General features: G+C 37.5%; 1 protein-coding gene across 2 annotated transcripts in view; it reads left to right on the forward strand.

Annotated features, from left to right (window-relative positions):
• The window catches only part of Tsf2 (transferrin 2), a 217,944-nt gene that overhangs the window by 6,257 nt on the left and 184,207 nt on the right, over positions 1-27,480 (forward strand). For both annotated transcript variants that reach the window (XM_067144056.2, XM_068226978.1), the window contains exon 3: positions 12,490-12,622. In XM_067144056.2, coding sequence (XP_067000157.2) covers positions 12,490-12,622 — 133 coding nt within the window. The remainder of the gene's footprint in view (positions 1-12,489; positions 12,623-27,480) is intronic.

A 27,480-nucleotide genomic window follows, 5' to 3' on the forward strand; every position in this document is an offset into this window, starting at 1 on the left:
GTGGATAAATGTTTCTATGATGATTATTGAGCAGTGTTCTCCTCAGAAATTTTCGTCAGCCGAGTGACAGGTAAATAAATTTCATATTAGTCCGTATTGAAGAGCAATATAATGTAAAATGAAAGCTAAAAAGGTTTCAGCCTATTCAGTACTCGGAACAACGATGAGCTATATGAACATCAGGAAGACATCGTCACGTGTATAAGAAAAAGGTTACAATAAATAGTATTGAATAGGTGGAAACCTTAAGCTTTTGTTTTGTATCATAATGAATAGCCAGGCAGGCCACAGGCTACTATGTAAAAATGAGTATGATAAAGTTTCACTTTATTCCCCTCAGGTTATTAACAATAATGTCAGAGGGGTAAATATTAACTGCAAAATTGAACTATTGTAGCGTTATTGCCACAAACAAGACATAACAGAGTATTTTGAACTTCTAGTGTTCTTCTGTTCGTTTATAATCATGTAACACTCGGGCTTACCACTCGGTTGTTGTGGGATGCCATACTGGTTTGTGACGTCCCACGGAATCGAGTACTCACATGCCTTTCCATGTTAATCGAGACACTGCTCACGCACAGACCGTGATAGTCAAGCTAAACATTTAAACTCTGATGAAATTGATGCAGTTACGCTGACAATAATGAGATTTATCATTTAAATAAGCAGTTTTACAGTATTTGTGTTTTAATTTGGAACACCCAGTGACTCATGTATGTATTAATATTATGCAACTAGTAAATATCTAAGTTACGTTAGCTGGGTGGTATGTAAAAATGACGGAGCGGTGCACCCATTAAAAAGGTCCTATGGAGAACATCGTTGATGTCACATAATTTTTTAATATTTCTTATGTTTGAACTACTTTTATTTGTATATAAATGATACTAGCTGATGTACCCGTGCTTCGCTACGGGATTCTCAGAAAGACTGACTTTGTGGTTTTCCTAACTGAAATCAACATAGGTCATTACAAAAACGTAAATATGAATATAGCGATTGAAAGCAATGCTATCATATAAAATACTCGATGAAATGGAAAGCCGCACGTCTTATCACTTTTAATGAACAGTGCTGCAGTTAGATTGCGGTGCCAATCTAATAGTCCAAAGTTCCAGAGCTGGGATGACCAGGCCGCAGATTGCCATGAACACTCATCTGTCATTATTCCGCTAAATATGCACACTGTTCATTCGAATCAGTGCCTCAGAGTAGGGATTGAATAGCCCCAATGCTATGATGATCGAGTGTGTTGCGTACCAGTAGTATCAGAAAATTTATAAACCAGGGGAATGGCATGCTAAAGAAGAAAGTTATCTAACTCCCCAGCTACTTCCCATCATTATTCAGGCAGGCTGTTACACTCTGTCCGACTGAGCGAGTTGACCGTGTGGTTAGTGGTGCGCAGCTGTGAGCTTGCATCCGAGAGATAGTGGATTCGAATCAGCGCTGAAGATGGTATTCCGTGGTTTCCCACTTTCACACCAGTCAAATGCTGGGCCTGTACCTTAATTAAGGCCTAAGGCATTCCTAGCCCTTTCCTATCCCATCGTCGCCAAAAACCTATCTATGTCAGTGCGATGGAAATAAAATAATAAATACTCTGTACACAGCAGTAATCCTATCTACCGGAGATGAGGGGCAACAGAAGGCACAAAGCACATCACGACAAACAATGGTCAATGTAATGTTATTGTTGATCAATGTTATGAGCTTTCTATATTGTAGGCCTACACATTTAGTTTTCTTTCGACTCTGTGATCTATAAAATATTTTATACCGTAAACTGTAGTTTCTTATTCTCCGACTTTACATACCGATTTTCATTAAATACTGTTTACCGATTTTCTCGTTACTCGGCGCTGATATGGACTTAGTAACAAAAATCCAAATTCATGAATATCTTGGTGGTCATAGTCAGTACGGTAACAATGTATAAGACATGAATAATAGGAAATTTAATACTATATAACCTTAGTTATGTAGCATTCATCGACTACACTTCTAATAAGAAATATTTGAGAATTACATTTTAGGCCTTCCCCTAAACTACCATTTCACTCAGCGTGAATAAAATAATTTACAGCCTAGACTATAGCGACTTATTTCCTGACTTTGCATACCGATTTTCATCAAGATAGGACTACTAATAACAACAATATTTGGGAAGTTAAATTTTAGGCCTTCCCCTAAACTACCATTTTTCTCAGCGTGAATGCAATTATTGATAGCCTAGATTGTAGCAATTTATTCCCCAACTTTGCATACCCATTTCTTTAAAATACGACCACTAATAACATAAATAGTTGAGAATTCAATTTTAGGCCTTCCCCTAAACTACCATTTCACTCAGCGTGAGTAAAATGATTTATAGCCTAGATTGTAGCGGCTCATCCCCCGACTTCACATACCGATTTTCATTATAATACTAATAATATAAATAGTTGAGAATTCAATTTTAGGCCTTCCCCTAAACTACCATTTCACTCAGCGTGAGTAAAATAATTTATAGCCTAGATTGTAGAGGCTCATCCCCCGACTTCACATACCGATTTTCATTAAATTATCTTCAACCGTTTTCTCGTGATGCTTGTACATACATACATACAGACAGACAGACAGAAATTACGGAAAAGTAAAAAGTGCATTTTCTTGTTACTATGGACATGACCGATACAGAAATACCATTATTTTCAAATTCTGAGCAATGTACAGACAAAACTCTTATTTTATATATATAGATTTCCTCAATGTGGGAGTCTAGACTTTCATAAGTTTATGATCAGGCAGGGCTAAGTATGTTTCCGAATATGTCCCAATGTAATGTTTATGTAAACATTTTAGTTGAAATTCAGTTAAATCTATCTATCTGTCGTATGTCCGATGACATGTTCGGTTCGCTTGGTGTAGGTCTTTTTATTTGTTTCCCGTAGGCGACCTGTGCATCTGGATGAGGGGTGATTATGATAATGAGGTAGGGAGAGGGTGAAACCCAGTGTCAGCACAAATCCTACTCCTGTCGAATAACACCAAGGGGTCTTTCAAAAGATTTACGTCCCCATCCAATGGGCGAGTCGCCATCAACAGCATCAAATGCCCTCACTCCTATATGAACACTGCGGAGAGGTTTGAAATTTAATCCAGGCTTTTCACACGTAATCTAATGATTGTATGTCAACACATCTCCTACTCTGCCAGCCAACATTGTGATGGTGAATTTTTTCGACCAGCGGGACTCAATGTCTCAAATATTATTACAGTATTAAAAGCCCACGTGTTCAATACAATACAATGAGAATAGTTACTTGCAACGGGACTCAAACCGGCTAACCACGGTATCAGACCGTATAGACTTCAATGCCTTAATGATCCTGGCCACTGGGCGGGCATTCAGTTACATAACAGGTGGTAAATGAAATCAAACAGCAATTTGGAAAAGGAATCACAATTCAAGGAGAGGAAATCAAACTCCTGAGATTTGTCTGTCATATTGTTATTTTATCTGAGTCAGCAGAAGATCTGGATAAGTATAAGATGAATGTAAATGAATCCAAAACCAAAGTATTGGAGTTCACTCAAACAAAGTCAGGTTATGCAGGAGATATTAGATTTGGAAATGAAGTCTTAAAGGATGTGTATGAGTATGAGTATTGTTAGTTGGGTGTAAAGTAGATAACAATGGCAGAATTAAGACACATTTGCAAAATTACTGACTGGTTTGATAGAAGGCAGCTTTTCAGGAAAGGTTATTCCAGTGAGGCTCAACTCGTAGGATTCCAGCAAGATATAGCAGATATTTTATATTCAGGATGTCAGATGGACTCTATTGCTATTGACCTATCCAAGGCTTTTGATAGGGTAGATCATGAGAGACTGTTGATGAAAATGAGGGCTGTTGGAATAGACAAAAGAGAAACAGTATTTGATCCTGTAATGATTAAGAGGGAGATGAGTGGGGTGAGGGAAGTCTCCCTCAGAGCAGTGTCATTGAACCTTTAACGTTTTCATATGTATATAAATTGAATGAGTAACAGCTAAGGCTTTTTGTGGTTGATGTTATACTGTACAGAAATCGGATTGTGAGTGACTACAAAAAGATCTCTACAATTAACGTAAATAAATAAATGAATACTGGATTAAAGCCACTATATTTATTTAATGAAGCCGAGCTTTCAGCCAAATTGCATTGGCCTTCATCAGGGCACGTTAAGTTCTGCTTCCGACTGTGAGCAAAAAAAATTCAAAGAAACGTGGAAGTCATGACCATACTATCCACGGCCTGCCCCACTAAATGGACTCAAGGATCGTCGTGCTGTGATTCACCACCCTCTGTTGATGGTTTTGTGAGTGCGTCCCGCTGTTCCATGGTGGTGTTATGCATGTATTTCTGCAGTACAGGTCTCCATTTATTTGATAACTTGAAGCCATCTTCCCTGTTGATGTTATTTGGGCGCAGCTCTATCTCTATGGCTTCTCTTACCAGTCGAGCATAGAAGTCTTTCACAGGCACGATGACCTTCGCCTGGTCAAAGAGGATTTCATGGTCTGTACTGTAGATGGACAGCAGACAATGGTATGGTGGTAAACGGGATGAAAAGTCATGTTGTAAGTTTTACCAAGAGGGGAAGTCCTTGCAGTTTTAATTACAGTGTGGATGGGGTGATAGTACATCATAGGAATCTCTGTATAGGTAGATCTTCATTGGGGTATTCACATTAACAAGACTGTAAATAAAAGTTATAGATTTCTTCATATGGTTATGAGGGTACTTTGAGCTTGTAGTGAAAATATAAAGGGGAGAGCATATAAGCCTCTGGTAAGACGCCAGTTAGATTACGGTTCCAGAGTTTGGGACCCACGCCAGGATTATTTGATACATGAACTGGAAAGATACAAAGGGAAGCGGCACGATTTGTTCTGGGTGACTGCGCAAGTGGCCATGCGGCTTGGGTCACGTAGCTATCAACTTGTATTCGGGAGATAGTGGGTTCGAACCGTACTGTCAGCACCCCGAAGGTGGTTTTCGTTTTCACACCAGGTAAATGTTGGGGATGTTCCTTAATTAAGGCCACATTGGCTTCCTTCCTATTCCTAGTCCTTTCCTATCTCATTGTCACCATATGAGCTATCTGTGTCAGTGCAACGTAAAGCAAATTGTAAAACTAAACATTACATACATACATTATCATTATAGACTGTCATGCCTTTCAGCGTTCAGTCTGCAAGCCTCTGAGAATTTATTAAACGTCGCCATAATCCTCGATTTGCAACTAGTGTTGTGGCCTCATTTAGTTCTATAGCTCTTATCTTTAAATCGTTAGAAACCGAGTCTAACCATCATCGTCTTGGTCTCCCTCTACTTCTCTTACCCTCCATAACAGAGTCCATTATTCTCCTATGTAACCTATCCTCCTCCATTCGCCTCACATGACCCCACCACCGAAGCCAGTTTATGTGTACAGCTTCATCCATCGAGTTCATTCCTAAAATAGCCTTTATCTCATCATTCTGAGTACCCTCCTGCCATTGTTCCCACCTGTTTGTACCAACAATCATTCTTGCTACTTTCATGTCTGTTACTTCTAACTTAATATAATACAGATGTATATCTGATGGCCGGGCAGGCATCAAATTTTGGAAATGAGACATAGCTCTCATAGTGCATTGGCACTGCTGGTGGCTTCAAGTAGCCTATGCAGTGGCCTCCACGGTATGAACTAGCCTTGCGTCTTGGGTGGTGTGCTAAGTCCCAACTGATGAGCCTAACTTAGCACACGAGGGCGAAACGCAGGCAACCAAGAATGAGTTAGCTGGAAAATTTATAATGTCCAATAACGGACCATTATATTGGTATATATACTTCTAACTTATGAATAAAATATCCTGAGTCCACCCAGCTTTTGCTCCCGTAAAGTAAAGTTGGTCTGAAAACAGACCGATGTAAAGATAGTTTCGTTTGGGAGCTGACTTCCTTCTTACAGAATACTGCTGATCGCAACTGCGAGCTCACTGCATTAGCCTTACTACACCTTGATTCAATCTCACTTACTATATTACCATCCTGGGAGAACACACAACACACAAAGCTACTTTTAACTAGAATACAAAGAGAGCTGAAAGCTTTAATTAAGAACCTTTTATTTTTGTTTAATGACGTAGAAAAATCAAAACTGATCATCATGAATCCCAAGTTACCTACGGCGAAAGCGTTACCGAAGATTCATAAGGTGGATGTCCCCATAAGGCCCGTTATTAACTTCAGAAGTAGTCCGACGTACAAAATATCCCAATTTATTCACAATTTTCTTAAAACACATTATTCCTTTCAAGCTAACACGTCAGTTAAAAATTCCCTGGAATTTTGCAATAGAATAAAAAATCTCACGTTACCGAAACATTACACCCTTCACTCCTTTGACATAGTAAATATGTACGCGAATGTACCCGTCAACAAAACCATCGAAATAGTAAAAAACAATCTTTCCAAATTCAGTAAATTGACCATAGGGAAGATAGAAGAGTTTATTCAGATTCTCAAGTTTACATTAAATAATGGCTTCTTTATTTTTAATAACATCATATACCAACAGAAGGGGCTTCCTATGGGGTCACCGGCCTCGGGAATCCTCGCTGATATTTACGTAGATTTCCTCGAATACACTCACATTATAGGTAAAATTAATGGGATCAAACATTGGACTCGGTATGTGGATGATACTTTTATTATCCTGGATTCTCACATTACTGACAGCAACACCGTTCTTGAATTACTTAATAACCTGGATCCACACATAAAGTTTATGATAGAATCCAAGAACAACGATTCCATTAATTATCTCGATTTAACTATTACTCGCAATCAGAATAAAACCATTTCTTTTAATATTTACAGGAAGCCCACTCACACAATAAACACAATCCACCAAACTTCTCTACACCCAGGGACACAGAAGAAGACAGCTTACAATAGTATGATTTTCAGAGCTCTTAATGTTCCTTTATCCCGTTAGAATTTTAGAAAGGAAATCAACACCATTTATGCAATAGCCGAAGGTAATGGTTTCAGTAAAGCTTTCGTGAATAAAATTCTCAATAAATTTAGAAATAAACCCAAGACCACCTTAGAAAAACAATCTTCCCACAAAGAGAAGTTCACCACATTTACCTTTAATAATAATAATATATATCCTATTTCAAACATCTTTAAAAAGCGCAAGTTAAAAGTAGCTTTCAAGACCGTTCATACCAATACAAAAATGTTTTTTAATTCTCATACTGTCAACAGCAAGAAATTTTCTAACTCTGGAATATACAAATTAAAATGCCAATCATGTCTGTCAACGTATATTGGGCAAACAGGCCGCAGTTTCAATGTAAGATATTCCGAACATCTTAATGCCCTAAAGTATAATTGCTACTCAGCCATGAGCGAACATTGTAGAGAGAAAAATCATAAATACACAACAATTGATCAAGACTTAAAGATCCTGCATTATGAACAGAAAGGTCCCTTACTTAATATACTAGAGAATATATATATAGATATCGACCAATATAACAATCCCGTCTATAACTTAAATGAAATCAACGAAAAGAAAAATATTTTATTGGAAACCTCTGTCCCGCTTATCTGCGAACAGTTCATTAAGAAAAACGAGTTTCACTACTGACATTCTAGAACAAGACCCGCCCTTCCATCAACACCCTCCTTCCGCGAATCACAACGTCCTTCCCTCCCTGCCCCTCCCACTCCATTACCCCTCCCAACCACATCGACACAGATACACAGTAAGCCACACACAGGCTTAGTTGTCAATGTGACTTGAGACCGACAAGGTCATCTCCATTCGAGACGACAACTTTTAGTTACAAGTAAGTCATATGAGTTTTCTTTTTGTACATCATTTTAACTTGTTCTTCATTCACTCATATATTCCTTTTTTTCTCATTACAGATGTTATACACGTTTTATTCAAAGTATTGACGGTCTCACTACACTCCTCAGCATAGTGTTTTTATTTAACAGTCAGCAAGATCTATTAGACGAGAGGACTTTGTACCTCAATGTGTTTTTAACTCACTAATCATGATCACTGTCACTTCACATCGTTACGATTTTTAATTTGTTTGTATATTATGCAATCATTGTTTTACTACTGAAGATGGCCTTGAGATTAGGCTGAAACATGTATAGACTTTGCTTCATCTAACAGATGACTTGACTTGTATTGATAGGAGCATTTTATAAATATTTCCTTTGTAAAGTGACAACTGCCTATTCCTCTTGTAGCATTTTTCATTTACCTGGCGCATACTGAAAATGTGATCCTGACAGCCTCTCTGTGGTCTGAAACCACACTAGTTTTCATCCAACTTCCTCTCAACGACCGATCGCACCCTCCCTCCCTTCCAAGATGCCAGTGAATACTTTGCCTCGTATACTAATCAATGAGATACCTCGATAGTTGTTGCAATCCTTCCTGTTCCCTTGCTTATAGATAGGTGCAGTTATTGCTTTTGTCCAATCTGAAGGTCCCTTACCAACACTCCACGCTAATTTTACTACTCCATGAAGCCATTTCATCCCTGCCTTCCCACTATACTTCACCATTTCAGGTCTAATTTAATCTGTTCCTGCTGCTTTATGACAATGGAGTTTATTTACTATCTTTTCCACTTCCTCAAGCATAATTTCACCAACATCATTTTCCTCCTCCCCATGAGCTTGACTGTTTGCAACACCACCATGATGATTTCCTTTTACATTGAGAAGATATTCAAAATATTCCCTCCACCTCTCCAGTGATTCCCTGGGATCTATTATGAGTTCACCTGAATTACTCAAAACACTGTTCATTTCCTTTTTCCCTCCCTTCCTAAGATTCTTTATTACTGTCCAGAAAGGTTTCCCTGCTACTTGACCTAGACTTTCCAGGTTATTACCAAAATCTTCTCATGACTTCTTTTTGGATTCAACAGCTATTTGTTTCACTTTGTTCCTTTCATCTACGTACCAATCCCTGTCTGCCTCGGCCCTTGTTTGGAGCCATTTCTGATAAGCCTTCTTTTTACGTTTACAGGCTGCTCTCACTTCATCATTCCACCAAGATGTTCGTCTTTTCCCATCTTTACACACAGTTGTTCCTAGGCATTCCCTTGCTGTTTCTACTACAGCATCCCTGTATGCCACCTATTCACTTTCTATATCCTGAACCTGCTTACTGTCTACTGTTCGAAACTTCTCACTAATCATATCCATGTACTTCTGTCTAATTTCCTCGTCTTGGAGATTTTCTACCCTTATTCGTTTGCAGACAGATTTCACTTTCTCTACCCTAGGCCTAGAGATAGTTCACTACAGATCAGATAGTGGTCTGTATCATCGAAAAATCCGCGAAAAACTCGTACATTCCTAACAGATTTCCTGAATAATATATAAGTAATAATAATAACAACGTAAACGTTTCCACCTTTTCAATACTAAAATATATTCAAAAAATTATAAATTACACGGTACTAGTTTCGACCCATCTAGGGGTCATCATCAGCCGTATTGGAGCAAAGATCACTTTTGGCGAAATCCTAAGAAAATGTTATTTTAAAGAATAACAAGTGAAATGAGATGTTATTATGGTAATAGTTAATAATACAAGGAATATACATACTAAGAGGTTTTTAACAAAGAATAAAGTATAAATGGGGTGTTGTAAAAATTATAATCATGGAAATCAGTAAGTTCTTGTATTGAAATGAAATATGATTTCCATGATTATAATTTTTACAACACCCCATTTATACTTTATTCTTTGTTAAAAACCTCTTAGTATGTATATTCCTTGTATTATTAACTATTACCATAATAACATCTCATTTCACTTGTTATTCTTTAAAATAACATTTTCTTAGGATTTCGCCAAAAGTGATCTTTGCTCCAATACGGCTGATGATGACCCCTGGATGGGTCGAAACTAGTACCGTGTAATTTATAATTTTGTGAATATATTTTAATATTGAAAAGGTGGAAACGTTTACGTTGTTATTATTATTATATATTATTCTCAGTTCAATACGGACCAAAAACATGAAATTCATAACCATTAAAGATTTCCTGAATTCAAAATCTGTTAAGATATAGTCTATTATGGATCTGGTACCCCTAGCCTCCCATGTGTAGCGGTGAATAGCCTTATGCTTGAAGAATGTATTCCGAACAGCTAAACCCATACTAGCACCGAAGTCCAGCAAACGCTTTCCATTTCCATTAGCTTCCATATCTTCCCCACATTTACCAATCACCCTTTCGTATCCTTCAGTTCTATTCCCAACTCTCGCATTGAAATCGCCCATTAGCACTATTCTATCCTTGCTGTTGACCCTGACCACGATGTCACTCAATGCTTCATAAAACTTGTCAACTTCATCCTCATCTGCACCCTCACATGGTGAATACATGGACACAATTCTTGTCCTAATTCCTCCCACTGACAAATCTACCCACATCATTTGCTCATTTACTTGCCTAACAGAAACTATGTTGCATGCAATGGTATTCCTGATAATGAGCCCTACCCCAGACTCTGCCCTTCCCTTTCTAACACCCGTCAAGTACACTTTATAATCTCTTATCTCTTCCTCATTATCTCTCCTTACCTGAATATCACTTACCCCTAGCACATCCAGTTCTAGCTTCTTTCTTCCATAAACCCCATTATAGCTCCCCATCGAATTCCATTTCGTTCACCAAGTTGTTTCCAAGGAATCCCTCGCCTATCAAATGGGAGTGGGACTCCATTACTACCATAGGTCCGAGGCTTGCTTAAAGTGTTCTGAGCTCGGTAAATTCATGAAGCAGGATGCTGCCCTACTTGCACATAGTCCAAGTGAGGATCTCTCCTCTAACAGGTTATTTACCACCGGTAAATTGTATAGTCCTAGCCACCTGAGCACAAGGAGGGCCACGACTCAGAATATGTCCGAGATGCCCACTCCCATTCCATAGCAACTGGTATCCCGACTCTAAGCAAACAAAAAAAAAAAATTCTGGTTGATTTCCATCAAAAGGGTTGTGTTGAGCTGCTCGACTAAGTGGTTTGTAAATACGAAGTATGTTACAAGTGTTATTTTTATTTTCCACCTATTCAAAACAGAGAGATCTAGTAAATTAAGAATTAAATCTTATCATAAAAAGTTACAAGGGACATATTTCCCCCATATTAAGGGCATCATCAGCCTCAAGCCAGATTTCATTAGTTTCGCTTTGAGTTTTTAATAATTTATGAGCTGATAAGTTTTTCCTTTGGGCACGTCTCAAGAATCTTGGTACTAATTTTAATCTCAGACATTCTTTTAGGAAAGCTATGTCTGTACTTAAACTGCTAATCTTAACCATCAGGTTGAGAAATTTGTTTAGCATATAGTAGGCCTTGTTGGCTTTTACATTACACGATGTCTGCGCGAATCGTCCATTTAAAGCAGTCTTGAAACAGCTCTATACAGAATGGATGGCAGCTGATAATCACGCACTGACGTCAACCGGTCACATTCAGTGCCCGGAAGTTCATCTGCTGTGTTAGTGGATTTTGACAGCATGGAATCGTATCCCTGGAGACCTCATACAGAAGAGCTTCAGGAAATGTAGCATTTCTAATACTATGGATCGCAGCGATAACGACATTTTGTGGGAAGGTGGTGGTGATGAAAGTTCCAAAGTTGATACTGATGATGATGATGAATGAACTTGTTGGATATCGTTCTGGAAATGCTTGTTTGCTTTTATTTGTATTTTCTAATCATTTGATGTGTGTTAGGAAAGAATGTAATTAATTTTGATTTTGCTTTTTTTTTTAATGTTGTTCTTTCAAAATACTCGGTGGCAGGTGGTATTCAAGATTATAAGGTATAAACTACATTTGAGTGACTGCAACTCCATTTATGTCTGTCGAACAGGATGAAATTTTGAAATCGGGATGAAAGAACATGTTAGGTCATGGAAATGGCATAAACTGACATAGTTGCAGTTTGCCAAACACCTTACAACAGACAGTCATTTTTTCAGTCCTCTCAGAATTCTCCATATTAAATTCTTTAGAAATACTAAAGTGTCAAAAATAACCAAGAACCAATTTTCTTTCCCGACCACTGTGTGATTAATAAATTGTATATTTCCACCCCTTAGCTTATTTCCACTGCCCAACTTTCCTTTGTGATTACCTTGTGTTGACGTTAACATTCACTCTGCAGAAGGTATGTCCAGCTGTTCGTTTTTAATTTTATTTTTATGGTATGTTTTTGATATTTCAATGTACCTTAGGTTGTAAGACTAAATATGTGAAGTCTGTACTTATGTAACAAAACCTTAGCATGACTTTTTGTTGAACTAGATTAATTTGTGCTAACAAACTACATCTGAAACTTATAATGAATAAATACCACATCTGATACAACAATTAAACATTAAATAATGATAACAACTACTTTATATTTTAGGGTTCTAACAAGGATGAGTGCATGATGTACCTGGATAGAGAAGAAGCCGATATAACAACCCTGGATGCTGGTGAAGTTTTTATTGGTGGTAGATACCACAGTTTGATACCTATAATGCAAGAAGTGTACCCTGGTAAGTGAGCAAGTTGTTCACTTTTGTTTCCTTGTTTGTGAGGGGAGGAATCATGTTAGGTAGGTATAGGATATTTGATTGCTTAGATTACTGAATTCAGCTGTTCACAATAAAAATGGCAGAGTTGCTTACCATCTGTGCTCTAGATTGGTGGATTCAATCCTGTCATAACTCTTCATAAACTTCATACTGCACTGCAAAATCAGTCAGATTTAGATTAAGAACTTCAGGTTATTAAAGAAATTACAGTGAACAACAGCTGAAGACAAAACACTGTCGAATGGCATGCAAGAGACCCATTTCAACTAATTAAAGAAAACCTTATCAGGAAAAATTCTGGTAATATATAATACAGTACAGAAATTGAAGTTATATTAAATACTGTAAACTGGGGTAATACCAATCATTATTACTCGTTCTTCATCAGAGTGACTTTGGGTGAATTGCACACTAATGTCAAAATTTGTGTATGGAATGTTTGATAGTCTTTGGAATTTAAAATAAAATTCCAGCACCTCAACATCTCTGAAAACCAAAAAAAGTACCATATTAATTCGTGTATTAGACCCCCCGTTTTTCGAGGGAAAGAAAATGAAACAAATAAATCTTGCATACAGGACCCCCCACCCCCCATGTGATTCGTCAGAGAACAACGATGATTCTGCTTCGAAGCAGGTACAAGCCTTATTGCATCTCCAATGACATCGCACAGATTTGCAAATTGTTTCATCCGTACAACCTGCACAATGAGGAATCTTTATTTGCCATTGATCATATATAATGAAATAGGCTTCGTAAAATAATAATAATTTAGTACTTAATATTACTAAGGCTAAATGAACATACACCTTTTATTTAAAAATACTACTACCATTATGCATTTCTAAGAATTCAGAGGTATTATAAAATGGATTTTCTATTAATCAATCATACATTTTTCTTTTAAAATTACTTAATGGAGTGGACCGTGCTGAATGTGGTCATTTATTAAATAATCTTAAACAACTGATTTTATATGAGTGAGCAGTTTTTGACAGTCTGTGAATTGGGATGTCAATGTCTGCTTTGTCCCAAGTATCATGAAGGTGAATGTTTTCCCTAGTACTGAATTCATTTATGTTGTTTTTAACATATGTCAAATATATATAAGTATACAAATTTATAATTGTCAGTATTTTAAGCTTAATGAAGAGAGGTCGACAGTGATCAATTGCACCAGCCCTACACATTGTTCGGACAACCTTTTTCTGTACTAGAAGAATATTGTATACATTAGAAGAATGCCCCCATAATAGCAGTCCATAAGTAGTGTGTGACTGGAAGAGACCAAAATATGCCATCCTTAGGTAGTCACTGCTAACTAAATCCCTCAATTTCCATATCAAATAGGCCACTCGTAATATTTTGTTTACAAACATGATCATTGTGTGTTTCCCAGTTCAATTTGGCATCAGTATGAAAACCCAAAAGTTTGACTGACTGACTTTCAATATCTTTGGATAATCCTAGTGTGAGAAATTGAGTTTTATCCTGATTGCACAACAGCCTATTGGGTGAAAACCAATGCATTGCAGTTGCAAGAGCTTCCTCCGACATCTGATGCAAACCTGAGATGCTCTGGTGTTTTGTCATTAACGTTGTATTGTCCGCATAGGATATCAGAGCATGAGCTGTGACATTTTACGGTAAATCATTGATTTGTGATACAAATTCTTATAATTTTCTTAATTACCACCTATTCAATACAATAAAAACATAGTACAAACTTACATATTTATTAAGATGTTTATATGGTACATGTTTCGCTCCTTTTCGTGAGCATCATCAGACAACTTTCATTCACTTAAGGTTGTATAAGATCATGAAACAATTCTTTTGGATCAAGATTATTCCTATAAAACTAATTGACAAATCTTATAACATTTTAAAAGTCACACAACAATAAAATTATGTCTTTAAGTTAAAACTTTTTGTCTAAAATCTTTCTAAGTCTAACATTTTGTTGACGAAACTCATCTGGTGAACATCTTTTAAATTGTTTGAAAAAATAAAAAATAAATAAAAATAAAAAACTTTTGAGATCTGGCTAATTGTATTGATTCATGTTGCTTAACTTGTGTGATTGTCGTTAAAATTTCGTAAACTATATTGACAATTTTCTGCAGTTGATAATTGTCTATGTTATGGACAATTGACTTGTTCTCGTTGCTGGAGTAACATTTATACAAATGTATTGGTATTAATTTTATATTGTCAACAGGATAATATTGTTCGTGAACAAACTTGTTGACGAAACACTTTCTAATGTGATATTGGATTTTAAATGTTCTCGTACGTTCCATAATGGCTTGTTGGTATATTTTTCTTTCTGCTGCGTAATTGTTTGGTGCTAGTCCTAGCCTCTTGAGAAACTCAATCTGACTGTTGGATAGGAGATTGTAAGTTTCAAAATAGTTGCTAAGTTGATTGTACAAAAGTGATTCAAATATTTTAGAAATTATTGGAACAATTGAGACTGCACGATAGTTCTGAAGAAATTGTTTGTCCCCACTTTTAAATACTGGAATAACTTTAGAAATGTTAAGTAAATCAGGAAAAACTCCAAACTCTAAACACTTATTAAAAATAAAAGCTAGAGGTTCAGAAATCAAATGTATTATTCTTTTGATGATGTAATTAGATAGCCAATAACAATCCATATTCTTAGAGTTTGATAACTTTAAGCTAACTTTAATTACTTCATCAGATGCGATTTCAACCCAGTGGAAAGTGTTCCGGCAGGGGGGTTGATTGTGAAGAAAGTCAGTCGTAGCTGTATCGGCTGCCTTAATTTGATCTCTGATTTCTTTTACAGAGTTTAATTATTCAGTTCTTCAGGACTGAGAAATGTGTCTTGAGTACGAGTAGGAATGTTTTCTTGTACTATAACATCCCATGCTGCCTTGTATTTGTTGGGTGCATTCTCAGTATATTTTTCACAAGCTAAAGTTTTGGCATGGATAAGTTTTCTTTTATATAACTTTTTACAATTAATATAACTTTATACACACAATTCTGCTCGGTTCCTCCTTGACGAGAGGTTTTATAAATTCTATACAGCAAAAGCATTCTTTCTCTATACTGAGTCAATTCATCAGTATACCAGTTCAACTTGTTGCTTTTAAGCTTACTATTACGACTAATTTTTACCAGTGGTGAACATAAATGCCACAATTCAACCAATTTATGTAAATAGTTTCTAAATACAGTTTCAATATAATTTTCTTCCATTTGAAATTCAAATACGAAGCCCCAGTTAATTTGTTTCAGATTTTCAATAATGTGGGTTACGTCCTAGTTCGTGAACCATGGGCAATGGCTGAGTGGCCTAGTAAGTGGTCCTGAGAGTCGGGATACCAGTTGCTATGGAATTGGAGTGGGCTTCTCGGACATATTCTGAGTCATGGCCCTCCTTGTGCTCAGGCGGCTAGGACTGTACAATTCACCGTTGGTCCATAACCCGTTAGAGGAGAGATCCTCACTTGGACTATGTGTAAGTAGGGTAGCATCCTGCTTCATGAATTTACCGAGCTCAGAACATTTTAAGCAGGCCTCGGACCTATGGGAGTAACTGAGTCCCACTCCCATTTGACAGGGAAAGGACTCCTTGGAAACAACTTGGCGAACAAAATGGAATTTGGTGGGGAGCTATCAGTGTTAATGGGGCTTATGGGAGAGAGAAAGTAGAACTGTCCGAGTTAGGAAAGAGGATGCGTATTGATGTGTTACGAGTAAATGATTTCGCGTAAGGGGAGAAAACGAGGAAAAGATAGGAAATTATAAAGTGTACTTGACAGGTGTTAAAAAGGAAAGGCTAGAGTATGGGGTAGGTCTGTTCATCAGGAACACAATTGCATGCAACATAGTTTCTCTTAGGCACAAAAATGAGCTAATGATGTGGGTAGATTTGTCAGTGGGAGGAATTAGGACTAGAATTGTCTCCGTGTATTCACTGTGTGAGGGTGCAGATGAGGATGAAGTCGACAAGTTTTATGAAGCATTGAGTGACATCGTGGTCAGGGTCAACAGCAAGGATAGAATAGTGCTAATGGGTGATTTCAATGCAAGAGTTGGGAATAGAACTGAAGAATCTGCAGTATCTCTAGGCCTAGGGTAGAGAAAGTGAAATTTGTCTGCAAACGAATAAGGGTAGAAAATCTCCAGGACGAGGAAATTAGACAGAAGTACATGGATAGGATTAGTGAGAAGTTTCGAACAGTAGACAGTAAGCAGGTTCAGGATATAGAAAGTGAATGGGTGGCATACAGGGATGCTGTAGTAGAAACAGCAAGGGAATGCCTGAGAAAAACTGTGTGTAAAGTTGGAAAAAGGCGAACATCTTGGTGGAATGATGAAATGAGAGCAGCTTGTAAACGTAAAAAGAAGGCTTATCAGAAATGGCTCCAAACAAGGGCCGAGGCAGACAGCGATTTGTACGTAGATGAAAGAAACAGAGCAAAACAAATAGTTGTTGAATCCAAAAATAAGTCGTGGGAAGATTTTGGTAATAACCTGGAAAGGCTAGGACAAGCAGCAGGGAAGCCTTTCTGAACAGTAATAAAGAATCTTAGGAAGGGAGGGAAAAAGGAAATGAACACTGTTTTGAGCAATTCAAGTGAACTCAATAGATCCCAGGGAATCACTGGAGAGGTGGAGGGAATATTTTGAACATCTTCTCACTGTAAAAGGAAATCACCCTGGTGGTGTTGCGAACAGCCAAGCTTATGGGGAGGAGGAAAATGATGTTGGTGAAATTACGCTTGGGGAGTGGAAAGGATGGTAAATAAACTCCACTGTCATAAAGCGGCAGGAATAGATGAAATTAGACCTGAAATGGTGAAGTATAGTGGGAAGGCAGGGATGAAATGGCTTCATAGAGTAGTAAAATTAGCGTGGAGTGTTGGTAAGGTACCTTCAGATTGGACAAAAGCAGTAATTGCACCTATCTATAAGCAAGGGAACAGGAAGGATTGCAACAACTATTGAGGTATCTCAATGATTAGTATACCAGGCAAAGTATTCACTGGCATCTTGGAAGGGAGGGAGGGTTCGATCAGTCGTTGAGAGGAAGTTGGATGAAAACTAGTGTGGTTTCAGACCACAGAGAGGCTGTCAGGATCAGATTTTCAGTATGCGCTAGGTAATCGAAAAATGCTACAAGAGGAATAGGCAGTTGTGTTTATGTTTTGTAGATCTAGAGAAAGCATATGACAGGGTACCGAGGGAAAAGATGTTCGCCATACTGGGAGACTGTGGAATTAAAGGTAGATTATTAAAATCAATCAGAGGCATTTATATTGACAATTGGGCTTCAGTGAGAATTATGGTAGAATGAATTCTTGGTTCAGGGTACTTACAGGGGTTAGACAAGGCTGTAATCTTTCACCTTTGCTGTTCGTAGTTTACATGGATCATCTGCTGAAAGTTATAAAATGGCAGGGAGGGATTCAGTTAGATGGAAATGTAGTAAGCAGTTTGGCCTATGCTGACGATTTGGTCTTAATGGCAGATTGTGCCGAAAGCCTGCAGTCTAATATCTTGGAACTTGAAAATAGGTGCAATGAGTATGGTATTGAAATTAGCCTCTGGAAGACTAAATTGATGTCAGTAGGTAAGAAATTCAACAGGATTGAATGTCAGATTGGTGATACAACGCTAGAACAGGTCGATAATTTCAAGTATTTAGGGTGTGTGCCCGATGGTAATATAATAAGCGAGATTGAAACAATGCGTTGTAAAGCTATTGCAGTGAGCTCGCAGTTGTGATCAACAGTATTGTGTAAGAAGGAAGTCAGCTGCCAGGCGAAACTATCTTTACATTGGTCTGTTTTCAGACCAACTTTGCTTTACGGGAGCGAAAGCTGGGTGGACTCAGGATATTTTATTCATAAGTTAGAAGTTACAGACATGAAAGTAGCAAGAATGATTGTTGGTACAAACATGTGGGAACAATGGCTGGAGGGTACTCGGAATGAGGAGATAAAGGCTAATTTAGGAATGAACTCGATGGATGAAGCTGTACGCATAAACCGGCTTCGGTGGTGGGGTCATGTGAGGCGAATGGAGGAGGATAGGTTACCTAGGAGAATAACGGACTCTGATATGGATGGTAAGAGAAGTAGAGGGAGACCAAGACGACGATGGTTAGACTCGGTTTCTGACGATTTAAAGATAAGAGGTATAGAACTAAATGAGGCCACAACACTAGTTGCAAATCGAGGATTGTGGCGACGTTTAGTAAATTCACAGAGGCTTGCAGACTGAACGCTGAAAGGCATAACAGTCTTTAATGATAATGTATGTAATGTATATAATCATCACCCTGACCTTTTATACCCATCAGAACAGGTTTGTCATTGTAAATTATGTGAGGCTGGTTAATATATAATGATATAAGCAAGGGGTCGTGATCTGTGAAACTCCCACCAACACGTCTAAGTTTATACAAATCTCTTGAAAAATGTACAATAATATTATCCAAGCATGCGTTATTACGTGTAGGTAGTTTGTTTGTGCAAGTTAAATTTAGCGTTGTTAGTAAATTCAGAAAATTTCTAGAAATCTGCCCATCTGAATATGCCATCTCTATGTTAAAATCCCCACCAACAGCAGCTTTGGCCTTAAACTTCAAATTTTTTTCCATTACTAATTCAAAATTCTTAAGAAATATATAAGCATCGGCATTTGAAGATCTATCCAAACTAACAATTATCAAATTCTGATCAACCAGCTTCACACAACTAAATCCTCCCTCTAATTCCACACAATATTGACTTAAATAAATCTTTACAAATTTAAAAGGCTCTCTAACTATAATCCCAGCTCCCCCATTTTTCTTTTTATTCCTACAAAATATATCTGCAGCAGTATATCCACAGGGCACGAAATATTCTACTTGATTTTCAGAAAGCCAATGCTCCGACGCACAAATCACATCAACTTTCTCGGTTTGGCAAAAGTGTTCTAATTCTAACAACTTGTTTCTAATGCACTATATATTCACTTGCAATAAATTGAGAGATTTACCCTTGCTATCCTCCTTTTGGATGCTATTTACCTCTCGGCAACTACTTCTTGTATCACTCATTACTGGTAGAGATTTCTGACCTGATGTTTCATGTACTGGTATTTTATGAATAGCAGAGTAACATAGCTGAGTTTGGCTACTTACTAAACTATCTTTGATAATGGTTTGACTTGGTGACCGATATGATTCGGTCACAGATGCTAGTTTTGGTTTACATGGCCTATTAAACTTCATAACATTTTCTAGTTGACTGAGCCAGCTTGAAGAACAGCTGGCTCTTTGTACTAGTTTTCCTGGTCAGTATTATAACCTGAGGAAGTTGCATTTTTCAAAGTACATATCGTGGGCTTGGTGGAGAAACTCACTAAGTCATGATTTGCTTATTGTGAGAAAATGGAGTTTTAGTTTGGGGAGAATGTAAGAGTTCAGTTTTTGGCATTTTAATTATAAAGTAGTGGTCTGATCTCAACCAAAGTAATTGTAAATTGTTTAAGAATCTTTGGAATGCCTTATTTAATTTATATTTACGTCGGTATAATTTTTATTTTGTTAATTATCGAGTTGTTCTGACTTAGGGAGTTTTCACTGGTGGTTGACATAGCAACACAGTTATGGAATTCTGACTTAATGAGATTCACCGATGGTAATTATCTAGATGGATGATTTTTTAATGTCATAGTAAGACCACAATTGATCAAAACAAATTGTATAAAGGTAACGGATCACTGACCGTAAAGAGAACAAATACTCAACTTACCAAATAAGGTGTTACATTTTTGATATTGAAGACAAAACACATTTTAGGTACCTAATCATAGTTGCCGATCAAAGCAAAAATACTACCATACACATTATTTTAAAAGAATTACCAATATACTGATATAATGTTATCAAGGGATTATAGCTAAATAGTGAGTGTCTGCTAGAACTTAATATTTATAACTTATTAATTGCATACTCTTGATGCTCTGTTTAGTGATCATCATCTTCACTTTCAGAATCGAAAGTTGCAGGTTTTGGAGTTATGTCAATGATCTTGCAGTCTGAGAGCGAACTGTACCAAGCATGATAAATTTTTGGAATAATATTTTGGCAAATCATTTAGGCCAATAAGTCACCAAACTTCAGTTCCTTGACTTCATACAGTCCACTCTGTTTGTTCCTGTTTCTTAGTGACCTTGCAGTCCTAAATATAGTCAACCAGTCCTGAACACAATATACTGGTACATGCTTTTTGGCTTTTTCTGTTGCACTATGAATAGAATCTACTTCCATGTATGAGTGGCCACTCTCCATAAATTTGTGTTCTATTTTATCCGGCTTGGATTTCTGCAAAAAGTATAGCATCAAGGCACAGATGTATTTATTCCGGTTCTGTCTTCCACATGTATCAGAGAAGAGAGTCAACTCTTTTATATGGGGAGGCAATTGATTTACCCAATGTAACAGGCGTGAACCAATTTCTGAACTTCCTCTTTTTCCTTCTAATTCTGTCCAAGCATAAGAATTAGCATTGTTAGAAAGAGCTGACTCATGGATCGTTAGGTTAAACATGTTCAGTTTTCTCATGTAGGCCTAATACATAAGAGACACATCAGATGACGGAATATACAAAACTGATTGTAGATCAAATGTTGCGGAGACAAATCCCGCATCATTTTGTGATGCATGTTGTTTGTCCAACTGTTTAGCTTAGCTAAAGAATGGTTCACCCTTCTCATGTGATTGCTAAATTCGTCATCTAGTGCAATTTTGGCCTCTCCTTTAGCATTCTTGTAATTGTTGCAGAGGGGGCACTGGTCTTTTTTTTGGATCAAAAAAAAAAGAAAGATTTATTCATTACAAAATATGATTTCCTCATATAATAACTTTCCATTTTAGGAAACCTTTCTATGTAAACCTTTACTGCAACAATTTGCTCTTTTGAAGTTTTATATGCTGGTTAATTTTTTCCTCTGTCACTTCCAGAAAATGAACCATGTCCATTTCTGCTTTTAAATGCTGTGTTGATTGGTCCATTATGTATATACAATGTATTCATGAGAAAAGATTGGCAGACTCTAATTTTGGAGCCATCCTTTTAAAAATGGTATGACTTAGCACAGTTCCCTTTCTTGCAATCAGTACCTTTCCTTGGTCAGTGGGTCTTTGGTTTAGAAACATCAACATTTCCAGGAATGAAGTCTATCTTTCTTTCATAGGTTGATAACCCCCAATACAATTTGCAAATGGTTTCTCGTTCTTGCTGGCCGAAATGAATTGTACATTTAAACCTACACTAAAGGCAATGTACAAGTTGAGGACATTTAGCACTCTGTAGTTTTCCTTCCTTGTTTAAGTATGGTAAACACCCATCTCTCTCCTTCTTGTTGACTCTGTTGCTCAATTTTTCTTGATTCTGTTTCATCCACCTCGTCCTATTCCTTCCACTCTTTCCACATTTTTCCCGGGTTTGACTATAAACAATGAATGCTGAACTCCTGCATACTACCGACTTTAAAAGAGTCTTCCCGCCATAATAATTAAAACAATTCCAGCATTATTAGCTATTGATGGAATAATATAAACTTTTCTAACTGTATAAGTCTTACATAAATTATATATATTAAACCATGAAATATAAAAATACTCATTCCAGGTGACTTAGTGAGTTCTTCTTCCCACATTAAAAGTTGCTATTGACTTGGCGAGATCCATAAAAATGGGATTCACTGGTTTCCATGCAACGCAATCACTTAATGAGTTATTCCAGTGTGTGGAATTGACCTTCAGTTTGACAAAAATGTCATTAAGTCAAAACAGCCAAATTTTGACTTAGTGAGTTTCTCCACCAAGTCCACGATATCTTCTTCTTTATCCATTCCATTTTCCACATTCTCTCTGGGTAGGTAGTATACCAAAGCCCTCCACCTTACTCGATCTTTCCACCATTCCTCTTCTAGCACTTTATTGCTATCGACTCCTCTATTTGCAATACAGTCCACAACAGAGCTCCTCCATCTCATTCTAGGACATCCCCTAGGCCTCTTTCCAGTCTCTGTGTCTGAATATTCTCTTTGGTATTCTCTCTCCTGGCATTCTCATCATGTGTCCAAACCATTTTAGCTTTGCTATATCAGTCTCTTCTTGAATTTTACACACTCCCACACTTTTCCTTATTTCATCATTTCATATTATATCTCATCTTGTCTTTCCCTTATGCTCCTCAAGAACCTCATTTCAGCTGCTTTAGGTTTATAATAGGATGAGTATAAACCTTCTTGCACTTCATTGGCATATCTTTGTTCCATACAATGTCTCTCACACACTGGTAGAATCTTGCAGACTGCTCTATTCTTGAATCAATTTCTCCATCCAAATTTCCAACTTTTGACATAATGCTGCCCTAATATTTAAAAATTTTCACTACTTCAAGAGGTTCATTTCCTATTTTTATCACTTCCCTGGATTTTCTGTTACCTCTTGTCATGATCAAAGTCTTACTTTTTGCAGTACTAATCTTCATTCCAAAATTTCCTATCTCCTCATTCCATTAATCAATTTCCTCTTCATTATCTCCCCAAACTACAATGTCATCAGCAAAGAGCATAGACTTTATTTGCTCGTCCATCATCTTCTCCTTGATATTATGTAGAATTCTATCCATGATGATAATGAAGAGTAAGGGAGACAATACACTTCCCTGTCTTACGCCTGTCTCAACTCTGAACCATTCAGTTTGACCCACTTTGGTTCTAACACAGCTTTCACAATTTTGATACAATGCTGTTACCATCTGCATTGTTTCATTCCCAATCTGTGCCTCTGTCAATGTTTTCCATACCAAATTCTAGGGACACTGTCATATGTCTTTTTAATATCTAGAAACGTTACTACTATGTCCTTTCCATATTCCCAATACCTCTCCATCATTTGACGCAATGTAAATATTGGGTCAAATGTAGACCTGCCACTTCTGAATCCATACTGGTGTTCTGCCAATTTTCCCTCTACTCTGTCTCTAATTCATCTATCCAAGTTTCTTTCAAGGATCTTAGTTGTATGAGGTATCAGTGTCACTCGTCTGTAATTTTCACATTGCTTCCTGTCTCCTTTCTTGAAAATTGGTATAATGACCCCTTTCGTTCACTCTTTTGGAACAGTCTTTTCTCTCCATATCACTCTGAAGAGTCTATACAACCACTGTAGACCAACTACTCCTGCTGCTATTATCATTGCTGTGGTGAACTCATCAATTTCAGCTGCCTTGCCTCGTTTCATTCTTTTAGTGGCCCACTCAATGTCTGCCATGGACACCTTGTTTTCCCTATCTTCCATCTGCACTAAATCTGTTTCTTCGATTTCTCCTTGTACCAAGGTATTTTGCACGTTGTAAAGCTCTTCAAAGTATTTTCTCCATCTCTGCAATATATCCTGCTTCTGTGTCATCACTTCCTCCTGTTCATTTTTAATTAAGTTAGCACCTTCTCCTGGATTTTTCTTCTTTTTAACCCACTGGAATAAGATCTTTTTTTCCCGGTTGTATCTTCTTGCAGAGATTCAGCGAATTTTTGCAGCATTTTTTTTTTTCTCTTCTTGAACCACCTTGGAGCACTCCTTCTTGCAGTGCCTGTATTCTGTTTTGCATTCTGTTTTGCATTCTGTTGTTCTGTTTCTCAGCCATCTTTTCCAAGCTTCTTTCTACCTTTTAACTCTATCTTTTACCCTGTCATTCCACCAGGGCATTTCTTGATCTTTCTTCCTTCCTGATACTCTTCCACAGGTCTTTTCTGCAGACTCGACTTTGACTGTTTTAAAGTATGCATATTCTTCTTCTACCCTTCTGATGTCTTCCTTAGGTATACTTCTTTTAATGTGTGTCTGGAATTCTTCATTTATTTCCTTCTCCTGCAATTTCCACACCCTTAGATTTCTCTGCCTAATCTCAGTCATCTTTTGTATCTTTCCCATCTTTAACTTAGCTATCACAACTCTGTGATCTCCTTCGTAAGATTCACTTGGGAGGGCTGTTACGTCTACCAACATTTTCTTGTTACCATTTTCGACCAAATTGTAATCTATCATAGTTTTGATTTTGTTATCCCGACGATATCTTGTTATCTTCTGACTGTTTTTCTTTCAACACCATGTGTTACCAATGATCAGCTCATTTCTTCTACAAAAGTCTACCAAAATATCTCCAGCCTTGTTTCTCTTTCCATATCCAAATAGACCTATAATCTCTTCATCTCCTTTTCTTTTCTGACCTATTTGGGCATTCATGTCTCCTATGATCACAACCTCTTTTTCCTGTATATGGTCTTCCAGATATTCAAGGTATTCCTCTAGATCTGTATCTGTATTTCCTGTTTGTGCAGCATACCCTTGAATTTTATCTGTAACACCAGTTTCAAGTCTCAATCTGACCTTAATCAACCTGTAATTTATGTTTTCCACCAATTCTAGGTATTCCTTTGGGTCTTTTCTAATTATGAGACCTACACCATTTTTGGCTTCTCTTCCTCCACTATAGTATAAGGTGTATCCTTTCTTTAGTTTCCTCTCACCTTTTCCTTTTCATTTGGTCTCACTGATTCTCAGCAATGCCATATCTTTGTCAATCATAAAATCGACAATTTCTTCCACTTTCCCTTTTAGTGTCACTACATTGATTGTCGCTATCTTGATGTACTTGGTTGCTGGTCGCCCATTTCTCACATTTCTCCCAGTATCACAAGAATTGCACGTCGTTTGTGGGGAACGCCCTAGCATTTTCCGAGGCTTCAGTACACTTGTCATCATATAGGCTTTTATTATGATGGGTTCGCCACTCCCAAAGGCATTTTAGAGCTACTGCCAGCCAAACCTTGTAGGCCGCTCCTAGCATGGAGAACAGACGCCTTTTGTAGCCGCTGTTCTGGAGTACAGGCGCTACAGCTGATATTGGGTTTCAGTGGCATTTCCTCCACTGAGGGCCCATTTCCCTTCTATAAGGACTGCTCTGGCCTTAGCCATTGGTCCTTATAGTGGGTCAGGCTATTTACCGCCGCCCAACACTCGGCGTGCAGACACTGGCTGTATGGTTTACTCCATTTCTGGCCAGACAAGTATCTTATGATTAATAACATCGAGAATAATATTACCATTTTCTGATGTTTATTAGCAATCAGTGATGTCAATACTGATGAAGGGAATGGATGATTTTCCCAAAACATGTACGGTAAAATAAATAGTTTTGTATCATTATAAGGTGTATTGATAAGGCAGACTCAAGTAAAAACTATTTTAAATAGTTCTTTAATAGATTCAGACAAGTCAATATAGGATCAAACATAATACCTATTATGGTTAATTTTATCAACAGTCGTGAGCTACATCGTTCGTACCACCGATGATAAGCACTGCATCCCCACTCCCGAAGTTCCTAGTTGTTCCTGCGTTTTCCAGGACATTGCTGATAGAAGCTCCTGGATATATTTCTCCGGTTGCTGATATATTCTCGTCGTTTATCACTCCCGCAGTTCCCCTTCCTCAGCTATCAACACCAACACAGCTACCTTTGCTGATCTAGGCCTAGCTAGGTCTTGATTCTGAAATGTAGGCCTAATTTTTAACCTTGGCACGGCAACTGCAGCGGTTCGCTTTGATTTGGTTTCCTGCGCGTGATCACTTTCTTCCAGAATTGAATTATTTAGGGTAGAAAACGTATTTCTGATGTTTATTTCCGGAAATTCAGCTGTAGATTTCTTCTTAGCCGGCCAACCATGAACTACTTGACACCACTTGTTCGAATTTGCTACTAGTACCGGTATATCACTCGAGGAATGGTCAGTCCCGAATTCTAGCGATCATAGTCTTTCTTTTAATTCTTGATTTTCTACTTTAAGAGCCTCATCGTCCTTTTGTAGAATGTTTATAATTTCTAATGCACTTTTGTATTCCTCATAGTTTATTTTCGGTGCTTCATCATCAACGCTGTCGCCAACTACAACATTCCGAACACACACAATGAAAACATGTGTCATAGTCATACGGTACATCTGTGTTTCATAGTTAAGAAATGTCTGCCTCTTTAGCATAGACCTACTGCAACTCTGATGCCGTCACACAAATAGGTGAATAGTTTTGCACATTGCAGGCACGCCTCAGTCATACTATATGTCTATCGGCGTAATGCATAGCACAATTAGCTGCCATTTTCAGGGGCCTGAGTTTTATTCCCGGTACCGTACCACCAGAGATTTAAGAGTGGCAAGAATGTTGATATGCGGTAAAAATTGTACACCCCCCTCTACTGGGGGTGTGCCTAAAATGAGCTGCACCACCACGAGTTTACTTTAGTTAAGAAATATGTATGGTTGTTGTTATTAATATAGCAGGCGAGATCATTAACAAAGTGATTGTTTAATATCTCGAAACTCGGGCCAGTATAGGTAATTTTTGGAGAGACGTAGGTTTGAAACGTGATAAAAACAATCCAATCATAACGATTGTTTTACTCGCCAACGTACGTAATAAATAATAAAAATTGTTGACTTTACATCCCCACCAACTACTTTAAGATTTTTGAAGACGCCAAACTAAACATACTATACGTTAATTAAAAAATGTAGACAACGAATGTACAAAATTAAACATTATGATAATAAAGCACATTACCGTCTCTCCTGTAGACATCCATAAACGCGGCAATCTTTCCTGTTATTTTCTTTCTTTCCGTAGAGGAACTTCTGGCACTATCCGGGCACTCGATAGCGAACCTAACCTAAACAATGCAGTCCATCTTATCTCATTTACAGCTGTTTAGGTAAAT

The sequence above is a fragment of the Anabrus simplex genome, chromosome 3, assembly GCF_040414725.1.
Source record: "Anabrus simplex isolate iqAnaSimp1 chromosome 3, ASM4041472v1, whole genome shotgun sequence".
Classification (NCBI taxonomy): domain Eukaryota; kingdom Metazoa; phylum Arthropoda; class Insecta; order Orthoptera; family Tettigoniidae; genus Anabrus; species Anabrus simplex.